The sequence below is a fragment of the Myxocyprinus asiaticus genome, chromosome 14, assembly GCF_019703515.2.
Source record: "Myxocyprinus asiaticus isolate MX2 ecotype Aquarium Trade chromosome 14, UBuf_Myxa_2, whole genome shotgun sequence".
NCBI lineage: Eukaryota > Metazoa > Chordata > Actinopteri > Cypriniformes > Catostomidae > Myxocyprinus > Myxocyprinus asiaticus.
The window spans coordinates 29189727-29205198 of record NC_059357.1 but is presented as its reverse complement, the minus strand read 5'-3'; the positions used below and the strand labels follow the sequence as shown (position 1 = coordinate 29205198).

The window sequence follows — 15472 nt, the reverse complement described above, 5'->3', positions numbered from 1 at the left end:
ATTTATTATTTTACAAAGAGCTGACATTGCCGCAAATGGCCTCTACGATCAACTTAAACTTGTGATGCTTTTGGGAAATGCAGCCCTTGTCTGTTTGGCTCTTTAAATATGTAACCACTCCACTAAACAAATATTCAAGACCCCATTAGTAACACCGGACGTTCAGCCCTCCACTTCTCGGAATGTCATGGGAATTTTCACAAAAAAAATAAGCAAAAATTACATTCAATACATTGATCTCTTGATTTTAGCTGGGGTTAATGGGAATTAGAGACTGAAAGGAACAGTTCACCCAAAAATGAAAACTGTCATAATTCACTCAACCTAATGTAGCTCCACACCCACATGACATTTTGTCCTTCCATGAAACACAAAGGATACATTTTTAAAAAGGTCTTCTTAGGGTTTACTCGCCTTACTGTAAGTGAATAATGACTTGCAAGACGACCCAAAAAAAAAAACTAAATTCACCTCATTTTTTTCTAATTGTGTCTTGTGACCAAAGGCAATGACATAATTTTGCATGTTTGGTCACAAAACATGATGAGAACCAATGAAGTTTGATGTTGTCGGTGTAGTCGCCATATTTGATTTAAGCGCTTTATTAATATGAATTGATTTGACAGTGAATAACAACTTGAATTTAATTTATTCATCACAAAATTATCATATTCCTTCAAAACACTTGGAGTATACTGCATGAGTTGTATAAATTACTTTTACTGTGGTTTTATAGTGTTTTTCTGTCCTTTTTTGAGCTTGACAGACCAGAGTCACTAATAACATCGTATGGCAAGTAAACCTTGTTAAGAATTTCTTTTTAATTTTGAGTGAACTATTTCTTTAACATTAAACAGTAATAAAATGTTCACATTCAGATTTTGTACAAATAGCTGGTGGTGTAGTTAAAAGAGAAGAATGAATGGTTAACCCCATTTGAGGGCCCCTGAACATAATGTTGCTTGATTAGCTCACTCAGGTACTGGACGATTTTGCTCTCTTCCACAGTGTATCCAAGCTGCAACAAGAAATTAGTCCTGCGTGACATGACTGAGCCCTGGTCGTTGATGTCCATGGGAAGGTGAATGTGGTGACAGAATGTGAAAAGGAAGGCCTTTGCTGTGAGCTGAGTCAACATACTCTGAACATGGAGGAAGTAGGTGCTGCCACGCTTAATTTGAGTCCTGTGGTCTGCCATATGGCTTATTAGCGTTCCTTTGTATGGCGGACATCGAAGGGTCTTATTGTCACTGTCCAAAATGCTTATGTAACGACTGAATCGATTCAAAGAGTGAAGTATGCTGTATCCCACAGGAGAGGCAGCTCTGAAAAAAAAAAAAAAAAAAAGGAGGGAGGAAACATCAAAATTGAACACTCTGCACATTTGGGATGCACTGATTTTAAAGCATTGCAAGCAAAATGTGGCTGTGACTCAAATTATTGATCGACTTGACAAACAGATGTGCACAAACACAATTCTCAATTTAACAGGTCAACGTCTTGCAACATACCTCTGCAATCCAATGAGTTTCCATCTGTGCAGGTCGGTAAGCTGAAATGGCATTGACAGCCACGGCTGGACGGTTTCGCCATATTTGCCTAGGTTGGGCACAAAAATTAACAAAGCACTGACCAACTTCCTCACTGTGCATTCATCCACCCCAAAAATGACTAGTGTTCGGCCACTCAGTAGGCAAAAAATGGCTTGCTGAGAGAATGGATATTGCCTGATGAATCTTAGAGCACTATGACCAGCCTTCTTCTTCTGCTTCACAGTTAACGCACTGCTGTAGGTGAACGGAGACGCTGCTCTATCAGAACTGGTAGAGGCACTCATGTAACTAGTAGAATCGGAGGCGTCTCCAATGTTAATTCTCACCACCTCTTCAGAGAGAGCACTAGTGTTTAGCTCAGAAGAATGCAGTTGCACACTGGGGGCTGAATCTTCTAAGATGTAGTCCACGTGTAAAGCAGGATCTCCTTGAAGAAGGGACAAGGGTTCTTGGTTCACCACTGTGTCCCCACAACATTCCTGTGCAAGTTCTGGTAACAGTTCCTTATAAGTAAAACGCTCCTGTCCGATACAGCATGCCGTGTCCATTGCGATGAGATTTCCAGTTTCAAAAACCTCTAAAGAATTCCCCCCTGATGTCCCATGTGGAATTGCTATGGAGTTGGTCATGTTTTGGTCCTCAGATGAAGATGCCTTACTATTTCTTTTAAGGCCTTCAAAGTAATTGGGCTGCAGAATGGAAGGACTAACACCTAAAAGCCCCTCAATGCTCTGGTCACTACTAAAACTCCCTTTGGTCTCCATATCGACCACCTCAGAGGTTTCCTGTGTGATGTCAGATGTACTGGACTCAGAAAACCCTTCCATTAATTCCACACCTGGCTTCAGAAAATCTACGTCAACGCAGGTGGTGTAGGAATCAAGACTGAGTGGCTCGCCAGAAAAGTTCAGAACAGGGACTAGAGGGTTGTTTGTACTCGTATTGAAACTTTTTGAGAGTCCTTCTTCATCCCGGTCTCGTTCTGCTTCAAAAATAAAACTAGACACTCTCTGTTTGTTCAGAAGAGCTCTGTTAATCTGGCTGGTGTAAATGAAGCAGAGATCTCCTCGGAATGACTTCTCAATTGAGTTTAGTTGCTCTAGAGTTTGGTTAAAAAAGTGTGTATTGCAGAGCTCTTCAAGCGTTTTCAAACGTTTAGCAAAGCACTTGGCAGATTTAGCATTAATTAGCTGAGGCATATATGAAGACTTCCTACTAGGCCCATCACTTTCTATCGCCACAGTCTTATCTGCTTTTTTGGAATGATTACTAGTTAGTGTATCATCATCCAATACACTGGTGTCAGCTGGTATATTTGCATCATATTGCACAAAATCTATGTCTTTCCTTTTCCTTGAAGGATAAGATGTGATTTGCCTCAGCAGGTCTTTATGTTCATAGATTGACTTCTCAACATTTGCCAATTCATTCGCCTTCTCGATAGTTTGTGTTGAATAACATCCGTTGTTCATTTTCTGCAGCTCTTCCTCTTTATGCAGCACTGATCTGGTGTACTCCAAATCTTTCAGTTTCTTTTCCAGTTCGTTCGCAAAAGCTTTCCGGTTTCCTGATTTGAGACATTCTGAAGCCTTGGAGAACTCCAATGACAGTTCTTGAAACTGCTGCATGATCTTTCGCTCATCTGTTGAAATGTAGGCCATGCAAAAGGGGCGTACAAACCCACGGGCCTCCAAATCATACAGGGTCAGATGATGGACGTAGGCAAACGCCCCTTCCTTGGAATCTCCAAGGACGACTTTTGAGTCCTCCACAAAATTTAGTTTTGGGTAGTTACTACCAGGAGGGTGTCCAACAAAAGAAGCCTGGTAGTCCACAGACATGATACGGAGGGAGAAGTAGTTGAGGTCAAATGCCCCACACACTTTGGGGTCATTGGGAATGGTGATTAATGGCTGTGGACCCACCTGCTCAGAAAACTCAGAGATGAGAACGAAATCTTTAGAGAATTTTGCATAGGATGTCTTCGTCCAGGGATTTGCATTGGCAGCATGGGTAAACAAAGGCACCGAAAACTCCTCTGGAAGCGACCATGGATCAGAGAATAAACCCCCAAAGTCATCTTCTTTGGTAAATGCCACCACATCTGGTGAGCCAATCATGTTTTGAAAATATATGAAGAGACATCTGCAGAAATATCAAAAAGTACCTGATCTGATGCTCAGTACCTCCACCGATGAAGACATAATGCACATCTTTCACAGACAGATCATTGTTATTGTAAGTATCTGAAAGCACGAACCATAAATCCGTTTAGCACCGAGCGTTTCAATGCAGCAGGACTGGTTACTCAACCACACAAGCGCCAAATCACGATCTGATGATATACAAGAGCTCTGATCTACATGTTCTCCAACCTGACAGACCGATGACGTTACCTGCCATCAGTCTGATGCATCTGTCGATGACCGCCGCTCATGTAAAACAATTTATAATCGGACATCTATGCTGTTACACTGTTGCCTAGCTGCTCAATAAACCAACATCCTAGAACAGCAGTCGTATTTAAACGAGCGTAACATTCCCACGTGACTGGTCTGATGAGGAAGTGGCTGTGGCTCAAAACCGAAATAGCTGCCCTCCTAGACAACATGTTAGAGCCTCATTGGAGCGTTGCAACTCACACACATTTGATGCTCAAAATGCTGTCTAGGTAGGCAGCTCTCACAGTTTTGTGACGCAGACGTGTGTTTGTTATGACGCGCTCGAAAAGGAAAATGACATGTTATTCGTGCCGTTTTACAATCCTTGTAAAGCGTTCTTATATATAAAAAACAAAAACAAAAAGAGTATATATATATATATATATATATATATATATATATATATATATATATATATATATATATATATATATATATAATTTGTATAGTTCATTTAGTACGTTTCGTTGAGATATACCAAAGTGGAAATACAGATAGAGATCTTCTACAACCACTATCATTGTAGAGAGCGTAACGGTTAACTATCGTGTTACGACAGTAAGTCCCCGTTTGCGGATACCACACAAATGAATGGGGAGAGCCGTAAACTGACAGCTACCTGTCGCAAAATTGTCCGTGTATTCTCTTATAAAACAGCCACTTTATAGTAGTAAACTCAATACATAGTTCATTCCAAAGGGATTATTAACTGTAAAACATGTCGAAGATTAGCACAGGTGGCCAGTTCATTAATTGATTAACTGTTTCCTCACAAAAGGAGTTTATTCAGCGTTATGAAGCTCCTTCAAAGACATTCATTAAAAAAAATGGCCTCTGTGTCCTCGCCAGATTACCGCCTAAAAAAATGTTTATGGGACCGCCTCTTTATGCATTGCTATGCTAACCTTGGCTGTGTCTCGTTTGGTAGGATGCATCCTCCGGAGGTCGCATTTCTCGGCCGCATACGTCATCGAGACTGTCTCGTTTCATAAAAGCGATTAGGACACTTCGAATGCAGCCTTCGAATGCTACATTCTTTCATGGGAATTCAGAGGATGCATGAGGTGTATCCTTCGTGGGCACTCACAACCCACAATACTTTACTTCAAAGGAAATGTCTAAAAAAAAAAATAAATGACGCCAATTTGCCCGTAAATATGATGATCAAACGCAAGTAATGCTAATTCCCAAGTTGAAGTACCTCAGTAGATGGGTGCAGAGTATATCATATGTATTATTATATTAATATATAATTCAAATAAAGTATTAGACTAAAAGTACACCTGTAAAATCTATTTTCTTTTCCCTTTACATCTATATAACTCTCCTAAAATGTACCTCATACATTCTCTTCCAGAGGGACTTTGTTCCCTTCTCACTCAAAGCGCTCGCGCTTGTTAAAGAGTGGACATTAATAACGTGAAAAATTACTATTACAATTTTATTTTATTTTATTTTTTTTGTATTTTTATTTTTTTCAGAACTTCTTAAACTACTACAGAGTTCTCATCAAAAAATCCTCCACGTGCAGCAATGACGGCTTTGCAGATCCTTGGCATTCTAGTTGTCAGTTTGTCCAGATACTCAGGTGACATTTCACCCCACACTTCCTGTAGCACTTGCCATAGATGTGGCTGTCTTGTTGGGCACTTCTCACGCACCTTACAGTCTAGCTGATCCCACAAAAGCTCAATGGAGTTAAGATCCATAACACTCTTTTCCAGTTATCTGTTGTTCAATGTCTGTTTGTTTGTCCACTCTAACCTTTTCTTTTTGTTTTTCTGATTCAAAAGTGGCTTTTTCTTTGCAATTCTTCCCATAAGGCCTGCACCCCTGAGTCTTCTCTTTACTGTTGTACGAAACTGGTGTTGAGCGGGTAGAATTCAATGAAGCTGTCAGCTGAGGACATGTGAGGTGTCTATTTCTCAAACTAGAGAATCTGATGTACTTATCCTCTTGTTTAGTTGTACATCTGGCCTTCCACATCTCTTTCTGTCCTTGTTAGAGCCAGTTGTCCTTTGTCTTTGAAGACTGCAGTGTACACCTTTGTATGTAACCTTCGGTTTTTTGACAATTTCAAGCACTGGATAGCCTTCATTCTTCAAAACAATGATAGACTGATGAGTTTCTAGAGAAAGCTGTTTCTTTTTTGCCATGTTTGACCTAATATTGACCTTAAGACATGCCAGTCTATTGCATACTGTGGCAACTCAAAAACAAACACAAAGACAATGTTAAGCTTCATTTAACAAACCAAAGAGCTTTCAACTGTGACTGATATAATGGCAAGTGGTTTTCTAGCACCAAATTAGCAATTTAGCATGATTACTCAAGGATGAGGTGTTGGAGTGATGGCTGCTGGAAACGGGGCATGTCTAGATTTGATCAAAAATTACTTTTTTGAAATAGTGATGGTGCTGTTTTTTTACATCAGTAATGTCCTGACTATACTTTGATCAGTTGAATGCCACTTTGGTGAATTAAATTACCAATTTCCTTCTGAAACAGCAAAATATGTACATTATTCTAAACTTTTGGCCGCCAGTATGTATATATATATACACGATAATGAATGGGGAAATTTTGCTCAGCGAATTTTGGACAACGGTGGGCCGACACCTTGAAATGGATACAAATCAGACCAGGCCCATCCCCCCATTAATTCCACCAAATATACCAACAGTTTACAGGTGAGCAACCTCTCTACAAGAACCATGATGACTTGAACTAATAAGCTAGTTGCAAAAGAAATCTTGCTTAGTCTCTTTCAGTGAAATTTGAGTTTTCAAAATGAAAATGAAAAATGAAAAACGGTTGTATGAGTTCATTGTGTGTCACTTTCTGGCCTGCTGTTCCAAAGATGCTCAAGGTCAAATGGTGACCATTGAAATTGCTGAGAAGAGATTCTCCACTAGTGGACTGACGGTCATTGCACGAATTATCTGGAGGTGTACCCCTATGACAAGTGGTACAATAAGGTGAGTACTAACAAATATTTTATAGTTGCATGTATTGTGTTCAAATTTGTAAAGACTTCAGTTACTCAACAGCTAATGTACCATTTTGTTTTGATTATTATTATTATTTTTGTTAGGTTATTCCATTATATAGGCCTGACACAATCTTCCAGCCCACAGCAATTGAGATGTTGGAAGGACAGACCAGTCCACCACAACTTCTGACAGAAGCTGATTTGATTTCTCTCATGGAAAAGCATGGCATAGGTAGTGAATTCAATTAGTGAAGTGATTCCTTGTATTAAATAAGAACATCATTTTTGGATTGGAGTTATTTTTAAGAAGCTCACCCAAGTAATATTTGCAGGTACAGATACAACACATGTTGAACACATTGAGACCATAAAGAGCTGCATATATGTAGGGCTGACTGCTGACCAGAGGTTCCTTCCTGGAGAGCTCAGCATGGGTCTCATTGAAGGTATCAAGATCCCTAATATTAGTAACTTGAGTCTTCTATATTTGTGCATTATTTCACTGAGTGTCACTTTGTTTCAGGGTACAACTCTATGGGGTATGAGTTGTCAAAGCCAGACCTGAGAGCAGAACTGGAGGCAGACCTTAAACTTCTGTCAGAGGGGCAGAAGGACAAAGCTTCTGTCCTTATTTATCATGTGGCAAAATACAAAGCTGTCTTTATTGAGTCTGTGAGGAAGGCAAAGAAGTGAGTCTAAACATAACATAGCTTCATTTCAATTTGAATAACTTTGCACAGGTCTGTTAGGCCCTGTTTACACCAGTATTAAGCAGTTGGGCGATCTGATCACAAGTGGACAGGCAAGACACTTCACTGTTCAGGCTTGCTCGTAATGTGCGTCTCTTTTGACCACTCATGTTTGGATTTCCAGGGGATGGTCTTTGATTTCATGATGACATGCATCAATCACTACGTCAATGAGCACGTTTACATGCACATAAAAAGCAGAGGATAACTTGATTATATACGTAGTATTCTTGCTTTGTTTTTGTTTTTAAAATGCTGATTTTTGGGAGTTGTCAGCGTATGGCTGTGCATGTAAATGGACTCAGTGTATTACTGCGTGATAAAGTGCAAAAAAGTCGAAGATGAAAAAGAAATACAGGGGTCTGGGTAGCTCAGCGAGTAAAGACACTGACTACCACCCTTGGTGTTGCGAGTTCGAATCCAGGGTGTGCTGAGTGACTCCAGCCAGGTCTCCTAAGCAACCAAATTGGCCCGGTTGCTAGGGAGGGTAGAGTCACATGGGGTAACCTCCTCGTGGTTGCTATAATGTGTGGTTCTCGCTATCAGTGGGGTGCGTGGTGAGTTGTGCGTGGATGCCATGGAGAATAGCGTGAAGCCTCCACACGCGCTATGTTTCCACGGTAACGCGCTCAACAAACCACGTGATAAGATGTGCGGAGGCAACTGAGATTCGTCCTCTGCCACCCGGATTAAGGCGAGTCACTACGCCACCATGAGGACTTAGAGCGAATTGGGAATTGGGCATTCCAAATTGAGGAGAAAAAAAGATGAAAAAGAAATACGGAAAAAAATCGCTGCACTGTTTTTCCCAGTTATACTTGGATTTAATCTAAGCAAATACATGACGTTTAGAGCAGAGTTCACAATAATTTTAGTGGAATACCTGTATTAACTGAGCTTCAATGTGTGTTACTCACATCTTTGTCACTGCATGTTGATATCAGGCACACTGAAGAAGTTCTGTGAAGTCTTGTGCATGTATATGTGTGCACTTTTAAAATTTTTCAGATAGGAAGGTCACACGTAACTGGCACAATTTAAAGGAATAGGTCAAAAATTTAAATTCTCTCATAATTTATTCATCCTCATGCCATCCCAGATGTGTCTGTCTGTCTTCTGCTGAACACAAATTAAGATTTTTAGTGAATGGTTGACAGAACGTTGAAGCTCCAAAAAGCACAGAAATGCAGCATAAAAGTAATCCATATGACTCCAGTGGCTTAATCTATGTCTTTAGAAGTGATATGATAAGTGTGTATGAGAAACAGATCCATGTTTAAGCTATTGTTTTCTGTAAATCTCCACTTATTTTTGGCATTTTCACATTCTTTGTGCATATCGTCATCTGTTGGGCAGGGAGGATAATTTACAGTGCATTCAGAAAGTATTCAGATCCCTTCATTTTTTTGACATTTTGTATGTTGCAGCAATACATTTTTTTTTTTTTTTACCTCAATCAACACTCCATACCCCATAATGACAAAGCAAAAACCAGATTCTTGATAACTTTGCAAATTTATTAAAAAGAAAAACTGAAATACCACACTGACATAATAATTTAGACTCTTAACTAAGTACTTAGTTGAAGCACCTTTGGCAGTGATTACAGCCTCTTTACAAGTCTTTTTGGGTATGATGCGACAAGCTTTGCACACCTGGATTTGGGGATTTTCTGCCATTCTTCTCTGCAGATCCTCTTAAGCTCTGTCATGTTGGATGGGGACCGTCGGTGGACAGCCATTTTCAGGTCTCTCCAGAGATATTCGATTGTGTTCAAGTCCGGGCTCTGGCTGGGCCACTCAAGGACATTCACAGAGATGTCCATAAGCCACTCTTGTGTTATCTTGGCTGTGTGCTTAGGGTCATTGTTCTGTTGGAAGGTAAACCTTCGGCCCAGTCTGAGGTCCTGAGTGCTCTAGACTAGATTTTTATTAAGGATATCTCTGTATTTTGCTGCGTTCAGCTCTCCTTCAACCCTGACCAGTCCTCCAGTCCCTGCCGTTGAAAAACACCCCCACAGTATGATGCTACCACCACCATGCTTCACCGTTGGGATGGTATTGTGCAGGTGATGAGCGGTGCCTGGTTTCCTCAAGACATGCACTTGGAATTGAGGCCAAACAGTTCAATGTTTGTTACATCAGACCAGAGAATCTTGTTTCTCACAGTCTGAGAGTCCTTTAGGTGCTTTATGTGTCTTGCACTGAGGAGAGGCTTCCGTCTGGCCACTCTGCCATAAAGACCAGATCGGTGGAGTGTTGTAGTGATGGTTGTCCTTCTGCAAGTTTCTCCCATCTCCACACATGCTCAACCAGAATGACCATAGGGTTCTTGGTCACCTCTCTTACCAAGGGCCTTCTCCCCCGATTGCTCAGTTTGGCCGGGCGGCCAGCTCGAAGGAGTCCTGGTTGTTTCAAACTTCTTCCATTTAAGAATTATGTGCCCTTAGGCAGTGGTTCTCAACCAGGGTGCCTAGACCCATTAGTGGGCCTTAGCACACTTCCAAGGGGGCCTCAAGTTGACTTAAAATGAATTTAAAATAAGAAATATTAAAATAATTAAAATAATTCAACTTAATTAAAATGCTAAAAAATACTTTAAGATGTATGCCTACAAAGTATAAACTCTTTCTGAAACTTATAGAATCAAATTATCCATGATTAATTATTTTAATCAGACACGTCTAGTTTCGGGCGAGGGGGCCTTCAAATACTGTCTTGGACAGTGAGGGGCCTTGGAGTCAAAAAGGTTGAAAACCACTACTCCTGGGAACTTTCAATGCTGCCAAATATTTTTTTGTGGCCTTCCCCAGATCTGTGCCTCGACACAATCATGTTTCAGGCAGTTCCTTTGACCTCATGGCTTGGTTTTTGCTCTGATGTGCATTTTCAGCTGTGAGACCTTATATAGAAAGTTGTGTGCCTTTCCAAATCATGTCCAATCAATTGAATTTGCAATAGATGGACTCAAATTAAAGTGTAGAAACATCTCGAACATGATCCAGAGAAATGGGATGCACCTGAGCTAAATTTCAATTGTCATAGCAAAGGATCTGAATATTGATGTCAGTGTGATAATTAAGTTTTTTCTTTTTAATACATTTGCAAAGTTAAAGCATTTTAGCCTAAGGCTGCAACATAACAAAATGTGAAAAAAATGAAGGGGTCTGAATACTTTCTGAATGCACTGTATATTAAAAAAGTAATTAAATATTGAACTCAACCAAACCAATCATATCGCTTCTGAAGAAATGGTTTTAACCACTGGAGTCATATGGATTACTTTTATACTGTCTGTATGTGCTTTTTGGACCTTTAAAGTTCTAGTCACCATTCACTTGCATTGAATGGACCTACAGAGCTGAAATATTCTTCTAAAAATCTTTGTTTGTGTTCAGCAGAAGAAAGAAGTCATACACATCTGGGATGTCATGAGGGTGAGTAAATAGTGAGAATTTTCATTTTTGTGTGATCTATTCCTTTAACCTCTCGTTTTAACACAGCGGTTGATTGACAGATGAGGGGTGCTGCTTTGCTGTTGTTTGAAAGGATGAGCATTTCCACTACAAACCCAAATGTGGTTGAAGTGGACAAATCTCAAAAAGTTTTGGACCCTGTTTACTCCTTTAGTGTCATCCTTTTTCAAATGTAATGGCCCAAAACACATCTTAATACCAGGTGTTAACAGGGCGTCTGACTATTAGATCAATACAGTTCTATTGTTTGTTTGTTCCAGTTTTACTAGTGTACTAGTAGGTGCTGTAATAATTTAACCTACAAATTGAATTCAGTTTTATAGATGTTACATTATCTGCAGATTGGATGAGGCTTTGTCCAATTATTTGGGTCTGGCTCAGGAGTTTACAGAACAAGAGCAAGGAGAAATGGAGTTACCATTACCAGTTCGAAAGTGTCCACAGTGTGACATGTTGTTGAAGAAGAAGAAAGACAGCAAAGGGTGAGTCAACACCATGTGCCAGTTTAATACTTTGGAAGGTCAAGGTTGAAGCGATGTGAAATTAAAGTGGACATTAATTTTATTAACTCATTTTCTGAACCTCTCTACCTGTATTACTCTTTGCAGGATGTTGCTCTCATGTCTGAGATATCCTGCTTGCAAAGCAGCCGTGTGGTTTCCAGACACAGTACTGGTCAGCAGAGAGGAGAGCATCTGTCCCAGGTGCCGTCCACATCCTGTGCACATGTAAGGATTGTGGTTCTTATTTAGCTTTGTAATCACTTTCATATTGTGAACCACTTGTGTCACAATAGAGTAAAATAAATAAAGTCACCATAAAACCATTATTCGCAACTGTGGCAGAATGATCCGCCCCTCCGGCTCGTCGACGTCGCCCCATCTCTTAGGGCTGCCCTTCAGCCAGGCTCACGATGGGAGTTGGGCAGGAGAGTAAGAAGAGGTGCATAATTAATAAGCCTCATTCTGACAGTGGTGAATGAAGCACACCTGATGTGAATAATGCTTCATCGCTGTCTTTAAAACGCAGAGCGCACCTCTTCTCCGGGAGCCGACTTCAAATCTCCATGTGTGCTCACACTGGCATTCTTGCACGCCCAGGACCAGAGCTGGGAGGGTTTGGACGAGATGATGCGGACCCCCGGACGGAATAAATGAGTTGCCGGGGGAGAACTGCACACGTCGTGGCCGACGGGCTAGAGGCTGGGCCACCTTCCCCTCTCACCTGCCACGGGCCTGGGAAGTCAGGCCGCCAAGGACACCGCCGCCCCTCGTGCTGTGGACCCTGGAGGGGAGTGTGTGTGGCTGACAGACCCAGCTCATGCCTGGGCCATTCCATGGACGCTACTGCACCCTTCACGGAGCCCCGTCTCACCACGAGGATGCCAGATTCCCCCTTTGTTATGAACACTATTCCCCCTGGACACTGTATTATTCCCCTTTTATGGTCATGTTATTTTTATTATTATTTCCAATAAATGCCTCTCCGAGGCTTGACGCAACACACACACACACTGTGTCTGTCTCTTGCTCACCCCGCCACACAACCCATTTTATTTCTGCAATGTGAGTGAAACAGGATGTTCAATGAGAAAAAAATAGGGTGGGACTGAATTGCGAAAACATACCTGTGGAGCCGAGGAGGGCGGGGCCGGGCTGGAATGAGACACACCCGGTCCCCAATCAGCCTGATGGGGCGCGCGAGGGATAAAGGCGGCCGGGGACGACAGTTCGAGAGAGAGAGAATTACAGACAGCTGTGCTGTGTTTTTAGTTGTGTGTTTTTGGTTGGGGTTTTTGGTTAATAAATTATTATTTAAGTTGTCAAGCCGGTTCTCGCCTCCTCCTTTCCTCTAAACCCCCTTACAATACCATAATTGCATTACATACTAGAATCGAGCCAGGTTGTTTAAGGTAGGGATTGATTCATAAGTATGATTGGTGACGGAGCTGAAAAGGAAAGTAATTTCAGATTCAGAGAAATTACATTTTGGCAAAAGGTTACGAAGACAAACTTTTTTTGTGAGTGTACAGATTAATCGTGCCAGGAATGGGTATTAAGAAATTAAACAGGTTTAAATTTTTATTTAATGTTGACTGATGATTCTGATTCTGATGTTTTTACTTAAATCCTTGACAGACTGAAGTTTAAATTTAAGATGGGAAGTCTTCCACCCATGATGCCCTTTGAATTTGTCAGATGCATTGGAGGATTTTAAGCATCTCAGAGGAGGAGATTGAGATTCTGGTTATCGGACTAATAACAACTCAGTTTCCCATCAGCCTCATGTACCTAGAACCATTTCAGCACCTCCAACCAGGGTGGAGAACATCAGAACTCCAGCACCACGACACCGAAACGACAGCAATAGGCCACCAGCCAGTCTGTCACCTCCATGGGCAGTACCACCACCAGCTTCAGACCAGGCCGATGCCATTGTGTGTAATTGTGTTCAGGATGCAGTTCTTCTAACTGTTAGCAGTTTTACAAGTGTAACACAGGGGATTGTAAGTTCTTTCTATGGGGCGATCAGCCGGCCTCAGCGTGAAATGTACCTCAGCAAAGGCAGAACAGCAGAGGATCTGGGGTTGATGAGGGGGAAATTATGTGCAACTGAAATGAGCCTGCAGTTACTAGGACTGTCATGAAAGATGGGCCAAACAAGGGCTGAATGTTCCACACCTGTGGAAAACCATGTGATCAGCAGTGTAGGTTCTTCCAGTCGGCAAACGAGAATGTGTCTCCAGGTACACTAGAGTCTGTTATTCATGTGAACAGAAAATAAAATCAGAGTATCTTGAAAAGGGTCATTCTTGCATTCTAGTTTGACCTGTGTAAGCCTCATGTCCTAACCAGGCACAAAGTTATTTGGCCAATGCTTCTGATTATGTTGCATCACTCTATGTTTTAGCTTTCAGTGTGGATAGAAATTACTTGCCACTGGAAACTCAAAATGTTGTGCCTGGTTAGGACCTTGTTTGTGTGAGAGGAGGGAAAGAGCAGCTAGAAATTGTTTTATACAGATGGTTCAAAGATATGTAGATATTACTATTGTGAACTTTATCTTCAATATTGTCTTTGTTGTTAATTTTCCTTTTGATCTCTTTTTCAGCCACAGTTTTTCTGAAGGAAATGGTGGTAAACTTGGTGGAAACAAAAAGGCCAGTGCCGCCTCAAATAAACCTCCTGCTGCTAAAAGGCAGAGAACTTGTGGAATATGCCATGAGCCCGGTCATACCCGGGTCACCTGTCCTCAGGGCCACTAAAAAAAAGTGTTAGAATTTATATATATATATATATATATATATATATATATATATATATATATATATATATATATATATATATATATATATATATATATTTATTTATTTGTAAAAAAATAATCATTAGTTTTTTATCTTAAGAGACGCAAAGTTTTGTATAGAATAAAATGTTTTTGTAAAATAAAGTTGTTTTTAAATGTAATTTTTTTTTTTTGTTAAGTAATTTATCCAATTGACCTTATTCACAGCAGTGCCATCTTTGATTTTTGATGGGGATGACAACGAGGCTGTGAGGGACAGATGTACAGTCTCCTCAATTGGTTGTTTCAGTTGTTTAAAGTGTTTTTGGATCATTCCATTGACGAAACATTAAAAATTATCTTTCCAAGAAACTTAAGTAAACACAAAACTCCAGACAACATGAGTTTTGGAAAATTAGATGTTTGATATTTTTATACAGTGCATGTCATTTAAGAGACTGGGAAGTCTATCCCTCACAGCCTCATTTTCATTCCCCTCAAAAATGGCACTACTGTGAATAAGGTTTATAAGTAAATTGTTTTGTTCTTATTGTATGCCCTACAGTCTGGTTGCAACGTATTGACCTTTCTATAAAAAATCAGAGCTTTAACCAAATAACCATGCAAAACCGTTTCCTGGTTGTTTTGTCACATACCCAGTGGTGATGGTTCAACAGCCAATTCATTTTGTGGTTAAATTAAATTAAAGGAATGTTCTAGGGTCAATACAAGTTAAGCTCAATCGACAGCATTTGTGGCATAATGTTGATTACCACAAAAATAAATTTTGACATATCCCTCCTTTTTAAAAAAAAAAAAAGAAAAAAAAGAAAGAAAAGTTTGGGTTACAGTAAGATACTTACAATGGAAGTGAATTGGGCCAATATGTAAATGTTAAAATACTCACTGTTTCAAAAGTAAAGCCACAAGACATAAACAATATGCATGTTAATATGATTTTGGTGTGATAAAATCAC

At 40.4% G+C, this 15472-nt stretch overlaps 1 protein-coding gene and 1 pseudogene across 1 annotated transcript; one reads left to right on the top strand and one right to left on the bottom strand.

The window, feature by feature from the left end:
* Window positions 1-109: 109 nt before the first annotated feature.
* On the bottom strand, window positions 110-4091 carry LOC127451680 (guanine nucleotide exchange protein smcr8a-like). Its single transcript, XM_051716547.1, has 2 exons — window positions 1512-4091; window positions 110-1325 (listed from the first exon to the last, which is right to left on the bottom strand). Exons 1-2 carry the CDS (start codon window positions 3671-3673, stop codon window positions 875-877), a joined length of 2613 nt encoding a protein of 870 aa, XP_051572507.1. The 5' UTR covers window positions 3674-4091; the 3' UTR covers window positions 110-874.
* Window positions 4092-6790: 2699 nt separating this feature from the next.
* Window positions 6791-14466, top strand: LOC127452246 (DNA topoisomerase 3-alpha-like; annotated as a pseudogene).
* The last annotated feature ends 1006 nt before the right edge of the window (window positions 14467-15472 follow it).